This window comes from Mobula hypostoma, chromosome 3, assembly GCF_963921235.1.
Source record: "Mobula hypostoma chromosome 3, sMobHyp1.1, whole genome shotgun sequence".
Lineage (NCBI taxonomy): Eukaryota > Metazoa > Chordata > Chondrichthyes > Myliobatiformes > Myliobatidae > Mobula > Mobula hypostoma.
The window spans coordinates 173,829,717-173,845,539 of NC_086099.1; the positions used below are offsets into that span (position 1 = coordinate 173,829,717).

Genomic DNA, 15,823 nt, shown 5'->3' on the forward strand with positions numbered 1-15,823 from the left:
AGAGAAATCATTTCATTGTCAAACAAGGAAAGTTTGTTATTTTTGCCTTGTCACAGTCCACAAAGAATGAGGAGCTGAAAGAAAATAGTATTAGTAAGAATATTTTTGGAAAATGAATGGGATTGAAAGCTAATAAATCCCTAAGATTATGTTCTTGAGTCATAAATATAAAATAGAAACATCCCTTCAAGGCTGAGTCCATACTGATCACCAGCCACCAATTTTATACTAATCCCACTGTTTATTTTCCACACCTTACCATCAGCTCCCATTAGATTCCACCCCTCACCTACACACTAGGGCAATCTTATAGTGGCCAATTAACCTATCAACCTGCATATTGCTAGGATGTGGGAGGAACCACAGGGAGAAAGTACAAACTCCAGTCTGAAAACAACGTGCTGGCCATTTAAATCTGAGGTGAGAAGAAATGTCACAAAAATATGCTGGCATAATTGAACAGTATTCAAATAAAGAGTGTGAAAACACTGGGATACTAACTACACAGCAAATTCAAAGTTCAAAGTAAAATTTATTATCAGAGTACATACATGGCACTGCATACACCCATGAGAGTCCTTTTCTGCGGGCATACTTAGCAGATTTATAGAACAGTAACTGTGAACAGGATCTGTAAACTGTAAACAAACTGTGCAAATGCAGATAATAAACAGCAATAAATGACAATTATGAAATAACAAGATAAAAGGGTCCTTAAATGAGTGTAGTTATCCCCTTTTGTTCAAGAGCATGATGGTTGAGGGGTAGTAACTGTTCTTGAACCCGGTGGTGCAAGTCCCGAAGTACTTGTGCCCTCTACCAAATGGCAACGGTGAGAAAGGAGCATGGCCCGAGTGGTGAGGAACTTTGATGGTGATGATGATGCTTTTCTACAGCAACTTTGCCTATCGTTGTGCTCAATGGTTGGGAAGGTTTTACCTGTGACGTACTGGGCTGAATCCACTACCTTATGTAGGATTTTCTGCTCAAAGGCATTAGTGTTCCCATACCAGGCCATAACGCAGCCAGTCGGCACACTTTCCACCACACATATAAAGTGTTTTGCAATGGCAAATCAATGAGGCTATGGAATCTTAGAACAATTAATTACTTCAGAGAAGGACATACATGACCTTAGGAATCACTTTAGAATTCGGCTAACTAATGTGCTCCCGCTTGACCCTCACTCAGGGAGATATCCTCTGGGTTACTTTACTGTCCTGCTTTAATTTATACTTTGTCTCTAAAAATAAGTTGTTCTACAATCACAAGATCAAGGAATGTATACATTAAATGTATACCTCTGCCGCACTGCTCAGGTGTGTTTCTGGGGTATGGGAGCTAGCAACCCTGGTGCCTGTTCTATGTACTTGCTACGAGTTATAAATCTAAGCCTTGAACAGACGGATCTAAACAGAAACGACCCACGCCTACCCATTGACTAGGTGATAGAAAACTGTGAATCATGGAGGTAAACATACGTGGACTCCGATCAAATATAGGTGAACTTGCCAACCTATGCACTGAAGAGAAACCTTGCATCATTATCTTTGTTGAAACATTCCTCGACTCATCAGTCCCAGGTGCAGCAGACGGCATAACCATCCCGGGCTACTCAATGTGTTGCCCCAGAGATTGGGAGGGAACATCAGGAGGTGGCATTGCTGTTTACTGTTTGGAGAGTATTGCAATACACCATAACCCTAGGAGAGATCCGAAAGACCTTGAACTCATATGGTTCACTGTGGCTCCTCAATCACAGAAACTACTAATTGGTGCCGTCTACCGACTTCCTAGTCCCAACAATGACGTTCTCGAATACCTGGACAGTAACACCTTCCCCAAGCTGACAGAGTTCAGTGCACAGACTGTGATGCTTATAGGGAACTTCAACGTCCATCATCAAGACTGGCTGGGCAGCCGAACAACTGACAATGCTGGCCGGCGCACACTACAACCAGCTGATAGTCTTGGTCTGCAGCAGATTGTGTCAGACCCAACAAGGGGGGAGTATATCCTTGATCTTGTTATGACAGACCTACCCACTAAGGCAACAACTATGGCTCTAGTGGGTTCTTCAGACCATAACCCCGTGCTAGTGAAGTTGGATGTTCCAGTTTACCGTGACCAGCCATACAACAGGAAAGTTCGGTGTTACGACAAAGCCAACTTTTGGGATATGCGTGGTCATCTTTCATCAATTGACTGGTCTAGTATTGTCAAAGACAAGGACCCTGAGAAGGCTTGCACCAAGCTTACAGAAGTTATATGTGAGGCCATGGACATTCACATTCCCTGCAAAATTGTTACTAAGAAGACTGGCGATAAAATATGGTTTGATGACAAGTGCAGACGAGCAGCAAGGAAGAAAGGTCGTCTCTACCACCACCTAAAGAAGTGCAACACCCCTGCTAATGAGGAGAAGATTGCACAGGCTAGGCAGTCATACAATCGAGCAGAGAGACAGGCCAGAAGAAACTATAACATCAAACTAAAAATGACAACCAGTGGTAACTTTAGCAGCAAGAAGCGGTGGAATGTTGTGAACTTCTCTCTGGAAGAACAGGCCACTCTGACATCCCTGTCATTGAGCACAATGGGTCTGTACGTACAACAGCAAAGGATAAGGATAATGTTTTCTGTCGGGCTTTTGCAGATAAATGTCGGCTCACGAATGCTAATGACCAACTTGCAAGTCCTCTCTGCCGCCTCTTACAGCTATGCTTCTCAAGTGGAGTATTCCCAGAACAATGGAAAATAGCATCAGTAACACCAGTACACAAGCGGGATTCCAGAGCTGATCCTACAAATTACCGCCCCATATCCTTACTCAGCGTCATCAGCAAGGTAGTCAAAGCAGCAGTCCACAAACAAGCTCAGATCTACCTACTCCGTAACAACTTAATTTCAAGTAGGCAGTATGGATTTAAACCTGATCACATAACAGCCGATCTCCTCACCACTTTATCTCAAACGTGGAACACCTTCTTAGACAAAGGTGGAGAAGTGTGTGTCATAGCCCTGGATATCAAAGGGGCATTTGACAAGGTCTAGCATAATGGACTCTGTGTTAAGCTGAGATCCAAAGGCATATCTGCAAAGCTGCTTAGATACCTGCAGAGCTACCTTCATGGACAGACCATTGAAGTTGTTATCTCTGGTCAGGCTTCTGATCCTACAACCATCAATGTATCTGTACCACAGGGTTCAATACTTGGGCCACTTCTGTTTTCCATCTTTATGACGACTTGGTTGATGCATGCAGTAACGAGCTATACCTGTACGCTGACGACTCCACACTATTTGCACCAATTAGAGCAGGAGAGAATAATACAGTGGTAGCAAGCCTGAATAGGGATCTTGACAGGATGAAAGCCTGGGCAGACAACTGGAATGTCACCTTTGAGCCTACTAAGTGCAAGGCGATGGTGATGTCTAGGAAGAGGAATCCATCTAACCTTGACCTGCATTTTGGGAACTGCAAGCTGGATTTAAAAAAGGAGCTAGTAATCCTTGGTGTTAATATTGACAGCAAGTTGGTGTGCGATAAACACCTTTCCACTATTTCAAACAAGGCTGGACAAAGGCTTGGAGCTCTGCGGAAAGTATCATCCAAACTAGACAAAGAGGGCAGAGCCACGGTTTACAAAGCCCAGGTACGAAGTATCATGGAGAATGCCTGCTTATCATGGATGAATGCCTCACAGAGTGTCCTCAGCCAGCTTGACTCCATTCAAAGAAAGGCTCTCAGGTTTATAGGTGTAGATGAAGCCAAAGCTCGTGAGAAGCTAGCCATCAGTAGCTTACACCACAGACGACAGATTGCTGCAGCTACTGTGCTATACAAAATGCACACCAGCCACAGCCCTGCAGACCTTCGCACCATGCTGCCTTCATCTTATGAGAGACAGCGCACCACACGATCAAGTTTATCTACGCCTGCTCATGCTGTTTCTATGCCTGATGCAAGAACCTACACACTGGATAGAAGCTTCCTTCACTCTGCTATCAGAATTTGGAACAGCTTTCCAGATGCTGTGGTTGGAAACATCTGCGACGATGGGGTCCAAGCCTTCAAGAGTCGAGTGCACAAACACCTATCATCTCTGGGAGGGAAGTCACATGCTTCTTCATAAGCTATCATGAAGGGGACCAGGATGGCAGTGCTTGGTTGTTGGTAGGTAGGGTTAATACCTGACTTTCAAGAGCACTTGTGAGTTGTGTTCCAGCTGGACTTAGTCCTTAAACTGCTGGAGAACAGTGCAGAAAGAACAGGTGCTGTTTTCTCCCGGTAGGGATTAGTTTTTAGTTCCAAGTGCTCCTGCCACATTTTGTCACCCTGCAACCTTATCCTTCAGTCTCTTTAAATTATGGAGGACAGCATGTGTATAAATGTCTCTCTCCAGCAGACTTCATCATGATCATCATGACTCCAATATTTCTATTTTTTAATGTTTCTTAATTGAACATATGGTTTTTTTGTGTTCTATCGCTGAGCAGCAGTGAACCATCTGATTGGCCTATCAGAGTTCTCTCTGGGAACTAGTTGACTTGATCAGCATTTCTGATCTGGCTATTGTTCACGATTGCACTTAATAAAAAAAATGCCATTTTCACGTCCGAAACATTCAAAATTCCATACCTATGGCTCAGTAAAATACAGTGGCCTCCAGTTAATTGGGCCATCAGTTAGTCAGGTCAGCTGCTTATTTTGGCCAACTAATTTCTCTATTGAGAAAATAGCCAGGATTTCTTTCATTTTTTTTAAGACACAATGTCTCTTAATTGGGGCAGGAGACTTGCCGAACAGTTTATTTAAATATACAAGTTGTTACTCAGTTAACACAATAGTTTGGCTCTTATTTTTAATATACCTTTTAAACTATGTCCATGAAACTTCAGCTAATTGGGGCAGCCACTTAATTCAGCCAAAATGTACTGGTCCTGACATGTCCCAATTAACTGGAATCCGCTGTACTTTGAATCCAGTCATCCATAGATTTGTTCAACTACCATTTATAAGGCTCAAAAGGGTGAACAGCCTGAAGCTTCCCAATGGGCTACAGAACCTTCCAACATCATTTCCATCTTGAAAACCTTTAATGTGAAATGCATTTCCATAAAAATACCAAGCTGTGCTATTTGGCTCCTGGCAGTGAGATCATGGAGCTGCCAGCTAGCAACAGTCTCAATGAGAACAGAAAACGTTGCAGTTTTTTCCTCCTGATTTAGATTTTCTTCCTTTAAAATGCACCGATCATTCATGCCCCATCAGTTCTAGTCACTGTTATACTCTTGTTCCCTCCTTTCCAAACAGACTGCTCTGAAAGGTTCACCACGGCAGCTGTGATTTTACAAGGCCTTTAACAACAAAACGGGTGATTGTTATCTTCAGTTATTTCAGACATTTATTACCATACCCATAATATTCCATTCAGTTTAAATTGCTGGATCTTGGATATGAAGCTTTGAAAAACAATGATTAAAATATTAATCTGAATCCAAATTCTTTTTCCATCAAAAATTTCTCCTGAGGGACTAATTCATACATGACTAAAATTTCATTGGCACTAACACTAGTATCACACTAGAGAGGTCTCTCTTCTTTGTTAACACCAGACAGTCAGTGGCATGTCATTCAGCCATAAGATAAGCTCGTATGCCTAGATTTTAACATTGCACACACAAAATCCTTTTACAGAAGCAAATCAATATAGAACCAAAAATGAAAAGAATGAATGATTAAAACTTAACATGTTCTGCAGTTATTACAGACAGAAATAACAGCAGGCTCTATGCATCATTCAAAAGCTATACCAAACGTGAATCTCAAACACACACATTGCAAATTGAAAATTGATTTCATAACTTTAGTTCAAAGTTTCAATATACTTTCATTTGCACTTATCCACACAAAAAAATAATGTTTGGTTGAATTTCAGACCACAAGAATAGAAGCAGTCCATTGGACATGAAGTTTCCCAGGCCACAGTGTGTTCAGCTTCTCTGCATACACTGGCATGAAAAATAGCTGCTAGATATGTTGGTTATGCCCAAAGAAAAAAATGGCTGGTGTCACTTAACACTTTAGTGCAAGGGTGTTAATTAGATGTATCAAAAATCAAACCTACAAAAATTAGTGGAAATAGTGAAAAGAAAAATGCCAATAATTACAAAGTGATATCTATAAGAAAACATAATAATAGTTCCATAATTATTCTTGTCCAGTGTGAACTCCTGGCAGACCCCCCCCCCCTTACTGAGGGTAAATAGTTCCTTTTCTTAAGGCACTCAGATATACCAGCTTTAATTAGCAACAAGTTAACTTAAGACTGCACATGAATTAGATTACTGCACCTCACAGTGTAGTGAGGGGCACAATACAGTCATATTATGAAATAAACAGAAGTTTCTACTTTGAATAGAGTATACGAACAATATATACACATTTACACACCCCCATTATTAAAGAAATGGAATATTTCTCCATGTCTGGTGGGAAAGGTACCACAAAGTCAACTTGAGCGCATCAGATAGGTTTAGGGCTCGGCACCGAAACAGCAGAATGCGCAGCACAATCGCATACTTAAAGAATAAATATAAACTGAACTTTGGGGTCTGACTCGGAAAGCAGCGGGTTAATATGCCAGGGAAGACAATGAAATGCGTACACTCGCCACAATGACAGCATGATGGCAGGGCATTTGTGCTTTGTGTGTGAGTGAACATGCATGTGTAAGGAGTGTGTTTACTGAGTACTCTCCGTCGCAATAGCATCATGTTAAGCTTCCAGTACAGGCATGAAACAGAATGATGCCCAAAACAGAACAACGAGATTGGGACCTAGATACGCAGTAGGTCAAGCTGCAGATGTCGAGTGAGTGTGTGGACAAAACAAACTGAACTGAATCAGACCACTGCTTGTACTCACTGCCCATGGTTTCATGATAGTCTGAGGTCAGAACAGAGGGCCAGTGTAGCTAATCCTCTATACATAGGAAGAGTCCTTGTAAAGTATAGCTAGACATCATCTCAAGCAGTGTTGTGTTGAAGCTTGGAAGGCCTTAGACTCTCTTATCCCTTAACATGAATATATGCCTTTCAACTTGCGGCCAAACAGCTCCTCAGAACAGGGAGCCGGGAATCCACAACACCAGCTGAGCAAGACGTCCATTGCTATAACTCCCTGATTTTCCATTAGTATTTGCTGAAGGATTCATGATCAGAAAACAAAGAGAGGAACTCATGATGCATAATTAAATGCATAAACAGTTCTGTGCAAATCTCCTTATTGAAGGTTTTGCATTGTTTAAAGAAACCATATAAAGTAAAACAGACTTTCAAATTGCAAGTTAACTGGTAAAAAGACAATCCAATTTAAGCTGTATTTTAATTTAAATTTTATTGTCAGTTTCCTTTGAAGTGTTTCTCCTTTTGCAGCTTTCTTGCCTTTGATGCAATAGTATAATAAATTAAACGTTAAAAAAATTCGTTTGTTTAATTTAGATACACAGAATGTACTTCGAGGAGAAACAGGAGTACTTTCAAGCCCTTTGAGGCATCTGCTGCTTCAGAAAATTATAAATGCATTCTTACTGACAGTTGTAATGGTCCCATGTGAAAAGAACTCTGACAGCTCCTTTCACCTGCTTAAAGTTGTCAAACAACTCCTTAAAATTGCCCAGAATTTAGTGCTAACAGGCATTAAATTTGAAGTTATGCATCCTATCTTTTTCTTTGGGCTTTGTGCTTTTCCAACATTACAAAAGGAATGGAACGATCTGTTTGGAGCTACTGAATTGTCCTTCAAAACGTCTGCAAAATAAGCTGTTGTATAAAAATAAAAGTCTTGCATTGGTTTTGTGCAGATTAGACTAGGGTACATATCAGTATAAGGCCAATACCCTTTGTTCCGTATTTGGATCAGTGCCAGACGGCTTTCACATTTCCAGTTATTCAGAAGAGAATGAAATTGGATGAAGTGAGGTTAGAAGGTTCTGTGTTTAGACTGAACTTGGTGCTGACAGTTGAGGACAATGGAAATTTATTGCATTTTTTGTACCTTGACAACCATATTAACAATTTCAACCACAAAAATACACAGAAAACAAAGGAAAACTGCCTGAAGCAATGGATGCATCAAATTATTAAAATTATTAACTGAATGACAAAATATTTGTATTGCATTAATTCAGTCAGCTTTCAAACTTCAACTGATTCAGTCAAGAGAGCATAATATTTACAACCCATCAAAAATATTTTCTGCTTATTACGGAAAACTTGACATTTTTCAGCAATTTCAAAGATTTCAATCAATTGTGGTGGCTCAATCAGTGCTTGCTCTGAAATTTTTGTCAGCACAGGAAGAAGTCAGCAACACCTCTTAGCTGCAATACAGCATGATTCTCTCCAGCATCTACACCCAACATTTTAGTGGCCCTAAATCACATCCAGCATGATGTAAAACCTCTATAAAGTACCAACTAAGACCAGTAGTCAATGCTCTGAAAATCTTAATGCAGAAAGAATTATGATGTAAAAGCTGTCAACAAACTGAGTTATGGATCACAAGAGGTTGATGCAGATGCAAATTTGAAGAAATGAGAAAGGATCTAAAAAGCGTGGATTGGCACCGGTTGTTCTCTGTCAAGGATGTGATTAGTAAGTGGGAGGCCTTCAAAGGAGAAATTTTGAGAGTGCAGAGTTTGTATGTTTCTTTCAGGATTAAAGGCAAAGTGAATAAGAATAAGGAACCTTGGTTCTCAAGGGATATTGGAACTCTAATAAAGAAGAAGAGAGAGATGTATGACATGTAAAGGAAACAAGGAGCAAATAAGGTGCTTGAAGAGTATAAAAAGTGCAAAAACATACTTAAGAAAGAAATCAGGAGGGCTAAAAGAAGACATGAGGTTGCTTTGGCAGTCAAGGTGAAGGATAATCCATAGAACTTCGACAGGTATATTAAGAGCAAAAGGATAGTAAGGGATAAAATTAGTCCTCTTGAAGATCAGAGTAGTCGGCTATATATGGAACCAAAAGAAATGGGGGAGATCTTAAATGGGCTTTTTGTGTCTGTATTTACTAAGGAAACTGGCATGGAGTCTATGGAAATAAGGCAAACAAGTAGTGAGGTCATGGAACCTATACAGATTAAGGAGGAGAAGGTACTTGTTATCTTCAGGCAAATCAGAGTAGATAAATCCCCAGGACCTGACAGGGTATTCCATCGGACCTTGAAGGAGACTAGTGTGGAAATTGCAGAGGCCCTGGCAGATATATTTAAAATGTCGGTATCTACGGGTGAGGTGCCGGAGGATTGGAGGATAGCTCATGTTGTTCCGCTATTTAAAAAAGGTTTTAAAAGTAATCCGGGAAATTATAGGCTGGTAAATTTGCCGTCGGTAGTAGGTAAATTATTGGAAGGAGTACTGAGAGATAGGATCTACAAGTATTTGGATAGACAGGGACTTATTAGGGAGAGTTAACATGGTTTTATGTGTGGTAGGTCATGTTTAACCAATCTATGAGAGTTTTTCGAGGAGGTTACCAGGAAAGTGGATGAAGGGAAAGCAGTGAATGTTGCCTACATGGACTTCAGTATGGCCTTTGACAAGGTCCCACATGGGAGGTTAGTTAGGAAGATCCAGTCGCTAGGTATACATGGAGAGGTAGTAAATTGGATTAGACATTGGCTCAATGGAAGAAGCCAGAGAGTGGTAGCGGAGGATTGCTTCTCTGAGTGGAGGCCTGTGACTAGTGGTGTGCCACAGGAATCAGTGCTGGGTCCATTGTTATTTGTCATCTATATCAATGATCTGGATGATAATGTGGTAAATTGGATCAGCAAGTTTGCTGATGATACAAAGATTGGAGGTGTAGTGGACAGTGAAAAGGTTTTCAAAGTTTGCAGAGGGATTTGGACCAGCTGGAAAAATGGGTTGAAAAATAGCAGTTGGAGTTTAATACAGACAAGTGTGAGGTATTGCACTTTGGAAGGACAAACCAAGCTAGAACATACAAGGTAAATGGTAGGGCACTGAGGAGTGCAGTAGAACAGAGGGATCTGGGAATACAGATACAAAATTCCCTAAAAGTGGCGTCACAGGTAGATAGGGTCGTAAGGAGAGCTTTTGGTACATTGACCTTTATAAATCAAAATATTGAGTATAAGAGTTGAAATGTTATGATGAGGTTGTATAAGGCATTGGTGAGGCTGAATTTGGAGTATTGTGTACAGTTTTGGTCACCAAATTACAGGAAGAATATTAATAAGGTTGAAAGAGTGCAGAGAAGGTTTACAAGGACGTAGCCAGGACTTGAGAAACTGAGTTACACAGAAAGGTTGAATAGGTTAGGACTTTATTCCCTGGAGCGTAGAAGAATGAGGGGAGATTTGATCGAGCTATATAAAATTATGATGGATATAGATAGAGTGAATGCAAGCAGGCTTTTTCCACTGAGGCTAGGGGAGAAAAAAACCAGAGGACATGGGTTAAGGGTGAAGGGGGAAAAGTTTAAAGGGAACATTAGGGGGTTCTTCTTCACACTTCTTCACATTAGTGGTGGGTGTGTGGAATGAGCTGCCAGATGAAGTGGTAAATGCGAGCTCACTTTTAACATTTAAGAAAAACTTGGACAGGTACATGGATGAGAGGTGTATGGAGGGATATGGTCCAGGTGCAGGTCAGTGGGACTAGGCAGAAAAATGGTTCGGCACAGCCAGGAAGTGCCAAAAGGCCTATTTCTGTGCTGTAATGTTCCATGGTTCTATGTCATAGTCGTGCACAATGAAGATGAAGACTAAGAGAGCCTGACAGTGATCTCAATGAACATTGAATTTAATCATGTCAACATCCAGCACACATACTTGAGAAGTAACATTGTTGAGAAGATTCCTGAGTGAGAGGACCACTGTGTCAAAGCCTGTGCATAAGCAAATTAATGCATGGGAATATGTGTGACAGGTCTTTTCTTTTGCACTAAAGGAAAACGTTGCAATTCTGCAGTCATGGCTGCAAAGATTAATTGTTGTTTTAAGCCTGTTGCCTCTCAGTAGAGAGTGCTGTGCAGCTGGTGGTCTTTGGTTTGCACTAATGTTTGTGGACTACCAGGGTAAGATTTAAGGACCCATTGCATTAGACGACAATCTCCCAGGCATTGTAAGTTTCAAAATACAATTGAAAAGAAGATGCTATACCACCTGAAGGCTTTCTCATAACAAGCCCCTCATACCTTATTGTTTAAATATGGTAAGGCATTGTCCAAGTATGGGTGTGACTGGTAGAGCTATTTTCTCAGAGTTCCAGGATTTGATCATGGCCTTTGATGTTGTTTGTGTGAAGTCTGTATTTTATTCATATGACTGTAACTCCCCTGATGAGTCAGCGATACACAGATCAGAAATACGCCCTTCAGCCCAACTGATCCATACCGAACAAGTTGCCTACTTGAGCCAATCCCAATTCCCTGCATTTGGCCCACCTCCCTCTCAACTTCTATCCATATAACTGCCCAGGTATTTTTAAACATTTATGTCCAAATATCTTTTAAAACTAAACCTGGCACCTGCCACTTCCTTTGACAGTTTGTTCCATATACCCACTACTGTCTGTGTGGAAAAAGTTGTCCCTCAGTTCCTCTCAAAGTCTTTCCCCTCTCATCTTATGAAAGTAGTTTGTTGGTGTTCCGGTTTCCACTCATATCCCTAGGATGTGAAGGTCATTGGTTTATTTTAACCATGTAAATGGCCCCTTGTGTGCAGCTGAATGGTAAATGGGACGGCTCTCTTTCTCTCACAAAGTACTCCAACAAATCGATATTTATTGACAGGACCATCTTGATGACTTAAAAAAAAGACACAAAACACTCAAAAGGTTAGATAGGATATGAAAAGAAGAATAATTTGTTCTGATAACAAATCCTAAATGGGGACTGCAAAAGCAAGAAATTGATGATGTCTTAAAGGGGATAAGCAATAGAAATGAAAATGATAGATTAAAAAAGAACAGATGGAAGACAAAGAATTTAAACATCGCCAAAAAAGGGTGCACCAAGGAAAAATAACGTATTTTTACGTACCCAAGTAATATGACCCAACGAACATATTTCCAGAAAAATCCACAGTGATGAAACCAGCACAAAATTTTACTGAAAGTTACTTTTGGCAGCAAGCAGCAGCTCATTGCAATGAAATAAAACCACAACTAGTTTAAAGGGCATTGGATTGGAAAGGAAAAATTCATATCACACTGATCCCTATTGTTTTCCAATGACAGAATTTGAACCAATATAAATTGACGGTTTTATTTAAACATCACAAACATAATACTGGCAATTGGATAATTTTTTTTCTCTTATTCATGTTCGGTAACATTTATTTACAAAACCACAAATTCATACTTAACAAGCAAAATCAACTTGACGAGGGAGCTGCTTGGCTCATCACAAACTCTGCAGGCAAGATGCAACACCCAATTCACCCATTACCTCTTGAACAGTGTTACATTAGTTCCTGGCCTGACAGTGGCTCAGCTTCAAATCTCTTTTCCTCATCTTTAAGCATGGCCATGATTTACTCTTCTAGTCACTCCTATAATGGCTGACAAGCCCTGAAGCAAGGCTCAGAGTTCTCAAAATTATGCCATCAGACTCATTTACTTCTTTTGAAGATACTCCCTAAAACCTCTCTTTAAGATTATCCTAATATCTGGCTCAGTGTCAAAATTTGTTTGGTGACACTCCTGTTAAGTGCTTTAGCTTTTTATATATGCAGATGCTGTTACTATCATGGTTTGACAAGAAAATGACTGGGTAGCTCATGCATATCTATTCTTAATCAGAAGGTAAAAAGCCTCTAACAGATGTCACTATGTTCTCAGCAGTATATATTACCAGAATGAAGCAGCATTATTAAAGCAAACAAAAAGATAACATAGAAATAAATCATGCTTTCAAGTCAAGAAAACAGCAAATGAATGGGTCAGCCACTTTTCATGTTAATAATCAGCTGTTATTTGCTACATGACAGAGCATTGCCCGAAGCAAACATCACATTTTGTTCTTAAAATAATCGTACAGTGGCGGCGTTAATCCAAAAAGCTGACATGAAACATGAGTCGGAAAGCTTTTTTACATCACCCCACTGGCCTTGGGAACATAGTCCTAGGGTGCGCTGACTGGCGAGCCCACACTGAGCTCGATGCAAAAATGTGGAAATCTTTGTTTCAAAACTATGGGGAGTATAAATCATTCAAAGAAACTAAGACCATCTTTTTACTATATATTTTTGCTCCAGAGCTGCAATGCTCTTCAATATATTCCATGCAAATTTAAGCATTGGTGCAAATTCAGACATAACCATTAATACAGCAGAATAAGGACATAAAAATCTATATTTCGTTCCTAACCACTGAAAAATATTGCCAAGAACACTTGCCTGCAGAAACAACCACCATAACACTTCAGAGACATTCATTAGTACAATTGTCTTAAGTTACATCATCCAATACCTAACCGATTTTGTTTTAAAGAGCAACTTGATTTCCCCATCCCCCTCCAAACCCAATTGATTTCTGGACAAAGAAAAATGCTTTTTCCTAAATTAGTATAGAAATTCTTGCATATGTGCCTGATAGAGACTCCATAAATTCACGCACATGTCAGGAAATCAGGATTTTTTTCATGGCCTTGCAGCTATGAATGGCATCAGTGTTATCATTGTGAGTATTTGTGGGCAAGTGCTGACAGCTAGCTGAACTACAGGGGAGTTGAGGAGATGAGGCAAGAGATTATGAGGCCAACACTGCATCAGTCGCAATTTTACTGAATGGTAGAGCAGACATGAAGGGTTAGTTGGCCTACTCTGCTCCCATCTCTTATGGTCTTGTCTAACTTGTGGCAATAACACCAACTACAGACACTTATGCAACAGTAGAACTATTTTTTGTCAGTTTTGTTTAAGTCCAAATGATCATGATGTAATTTAACAATCGCAGCAGTAATTATTTCCTGACTTAGAATTACTGAATTCTAATTAGCAATTCAAAAGAAAATAGTAGAACTGTTAACTGCATTATAAAAAATATGATTTTAATCAAGAAAATAAAGCATAATATATTGCATTAACTAATGAAACTGAAGTTTTGATGTTAACCATTTTGAATTAAATCTACAAATCTACCAGTCCTAAAATGATAATTAATTTGCATTGCTACATTTTTTCCCCAAATGAAAACTCTACTTCTGATTTAGAGTGTAACTAAAAATGAAAATATTTGAAAGTAATTCAATAAAAAAGAAATTTGTGGCGACTGAGTCATCTAACAGTCAATAATGTTTTAAAATCTGCAAAGCTTGCAGGCCCTTTGGGAGTCTCTACCAACCAGACTATACAGTCTGTACTTATGTGTGTAGACACAAGAAAAACATACTTGGAGCATGACAAAGACTGATTACATTGAGAGTATAAACATTCACTAGAGTAATTACATTGTAATTATCATCCAAGCAATTCCATCAGCAATCAGGGGAAAGCACTTACCACATATTCAAACACAAGAGTTAAGGTTTCCTTCGTGTGAATGATGTCATGAAGCAGGACTATGTTTACATGTTTCAAGCCTTTCAACAAGGAAGCTGCAAAGAAACAAAGAGAAAACTTTCAGATTGGTAGCTTTGCCCAAGCAATCGACTACCAGTCAAAAACCTTGGGTGCCATTAATTAATTATAAAGATTAGGTGACACACATCAAAGTTGCTGGTGAACGCAGCAGGCCAGGCAGCATCTCTAGGAAGAGGTACAGTCGACGTTTCAGGCCGAGACCCTGCACTATTTTAAGTATTTAACTATATTGAAGAAAAACATCAATGACAATTGACTAGACTAAAAGTAACGTGAACATTCTCTTTTCCCGATTTCCAGGATAGTCCATTTTACACTAGAAGATGACCATCACCTCCTATCAGTATCACAAGAATTTTGCCAATATTCTCTTAAAAAATTAAACAGAGCAGATATACAATCAAATTGCTTCTGTTTTGGCACAAACCTTATTTATGCATATGAACAGAACAGGGAGCCAGTTGAGCTCACAAGATGTCATTGTTTTGTCATGTATCCTAAAGAGAACACCTTTTCCTCTCAGTTACAGTGGTGTATTCTTCCAGATCATTTTATAAGTGGATTCTGAATCCTCCAGCTGTCACTATAATTAATTGCCTGAATATTATTAGTTCTGAGCTAGACATCAGATGACAGTTCACCCTGAAACAAAGATTTCCAATCTGAAAAGACAAAAGTAATTGCTGGTCAGTCATAAATGGCACCAGTGTGCAGCTGAAATCGTATTATTTACGGGGCATGGTTAGAAATTACAGAACTTAAACTTAAATAATACAGAACAGAAAGATCAGAAGTAAATTGTCATTAATAGATCTCAGATAACAGGAAGCTTTTTACAAATTGGAGATCCTGTTCACCTCATGTACAGAATTAGAATAAATAAATATATCTTACCCCGTTAATCTTGCTCAAGTTAAAAATGAATAATTCTGCAGAGAAAACCGCATGCCCAGATTCCCAATATACATATCTTGAACATTAAACATAATACAGCAGCGCCTTAGAAGACGGTATATTTCCTTATAATGCCCTCAAATTGCCTAAACTCACCAAACACTTGGGATTAAAATAAAAGATATATTTAAAATATTACACCATTAAACTCGATCTAAATTAATTAGGACTATTTTCTCTTCAAAGCAATAAATAATTGGTCCATAGTCCATTATTTCAATGATATAAAGCACTTTACTCAAGGGCACA

At 39.5% G+C, this 15,823-nt stretch overlaps 1 protein-coding gene across 3 annotated transcripts in view; it reads right to left on the reverse strand.

Annotated features, from left to right (window-relative positions):
* The window catches only part of cdk14 (cyclin dependent kinase 14), a 648,395-nt gene that overhangs the window by 385,546 nt on the left and 247,026 nt on the right, over positions 1–15,823 (reverse strand). For all 3 annotated transcript variants that reach the window (XM_063044119.1, XM_063044121.1, XM_063044120.1), the window contains one exon: positions 14,540–14,634. In XM_063044119.1, the coding sequence (XP_062900189.1) occupies positions 14,540–14,634 (95 nt within the window). The remainder of the gene's footprint in view (positions 1–14,539; positions 14,635–15,823) is intronic.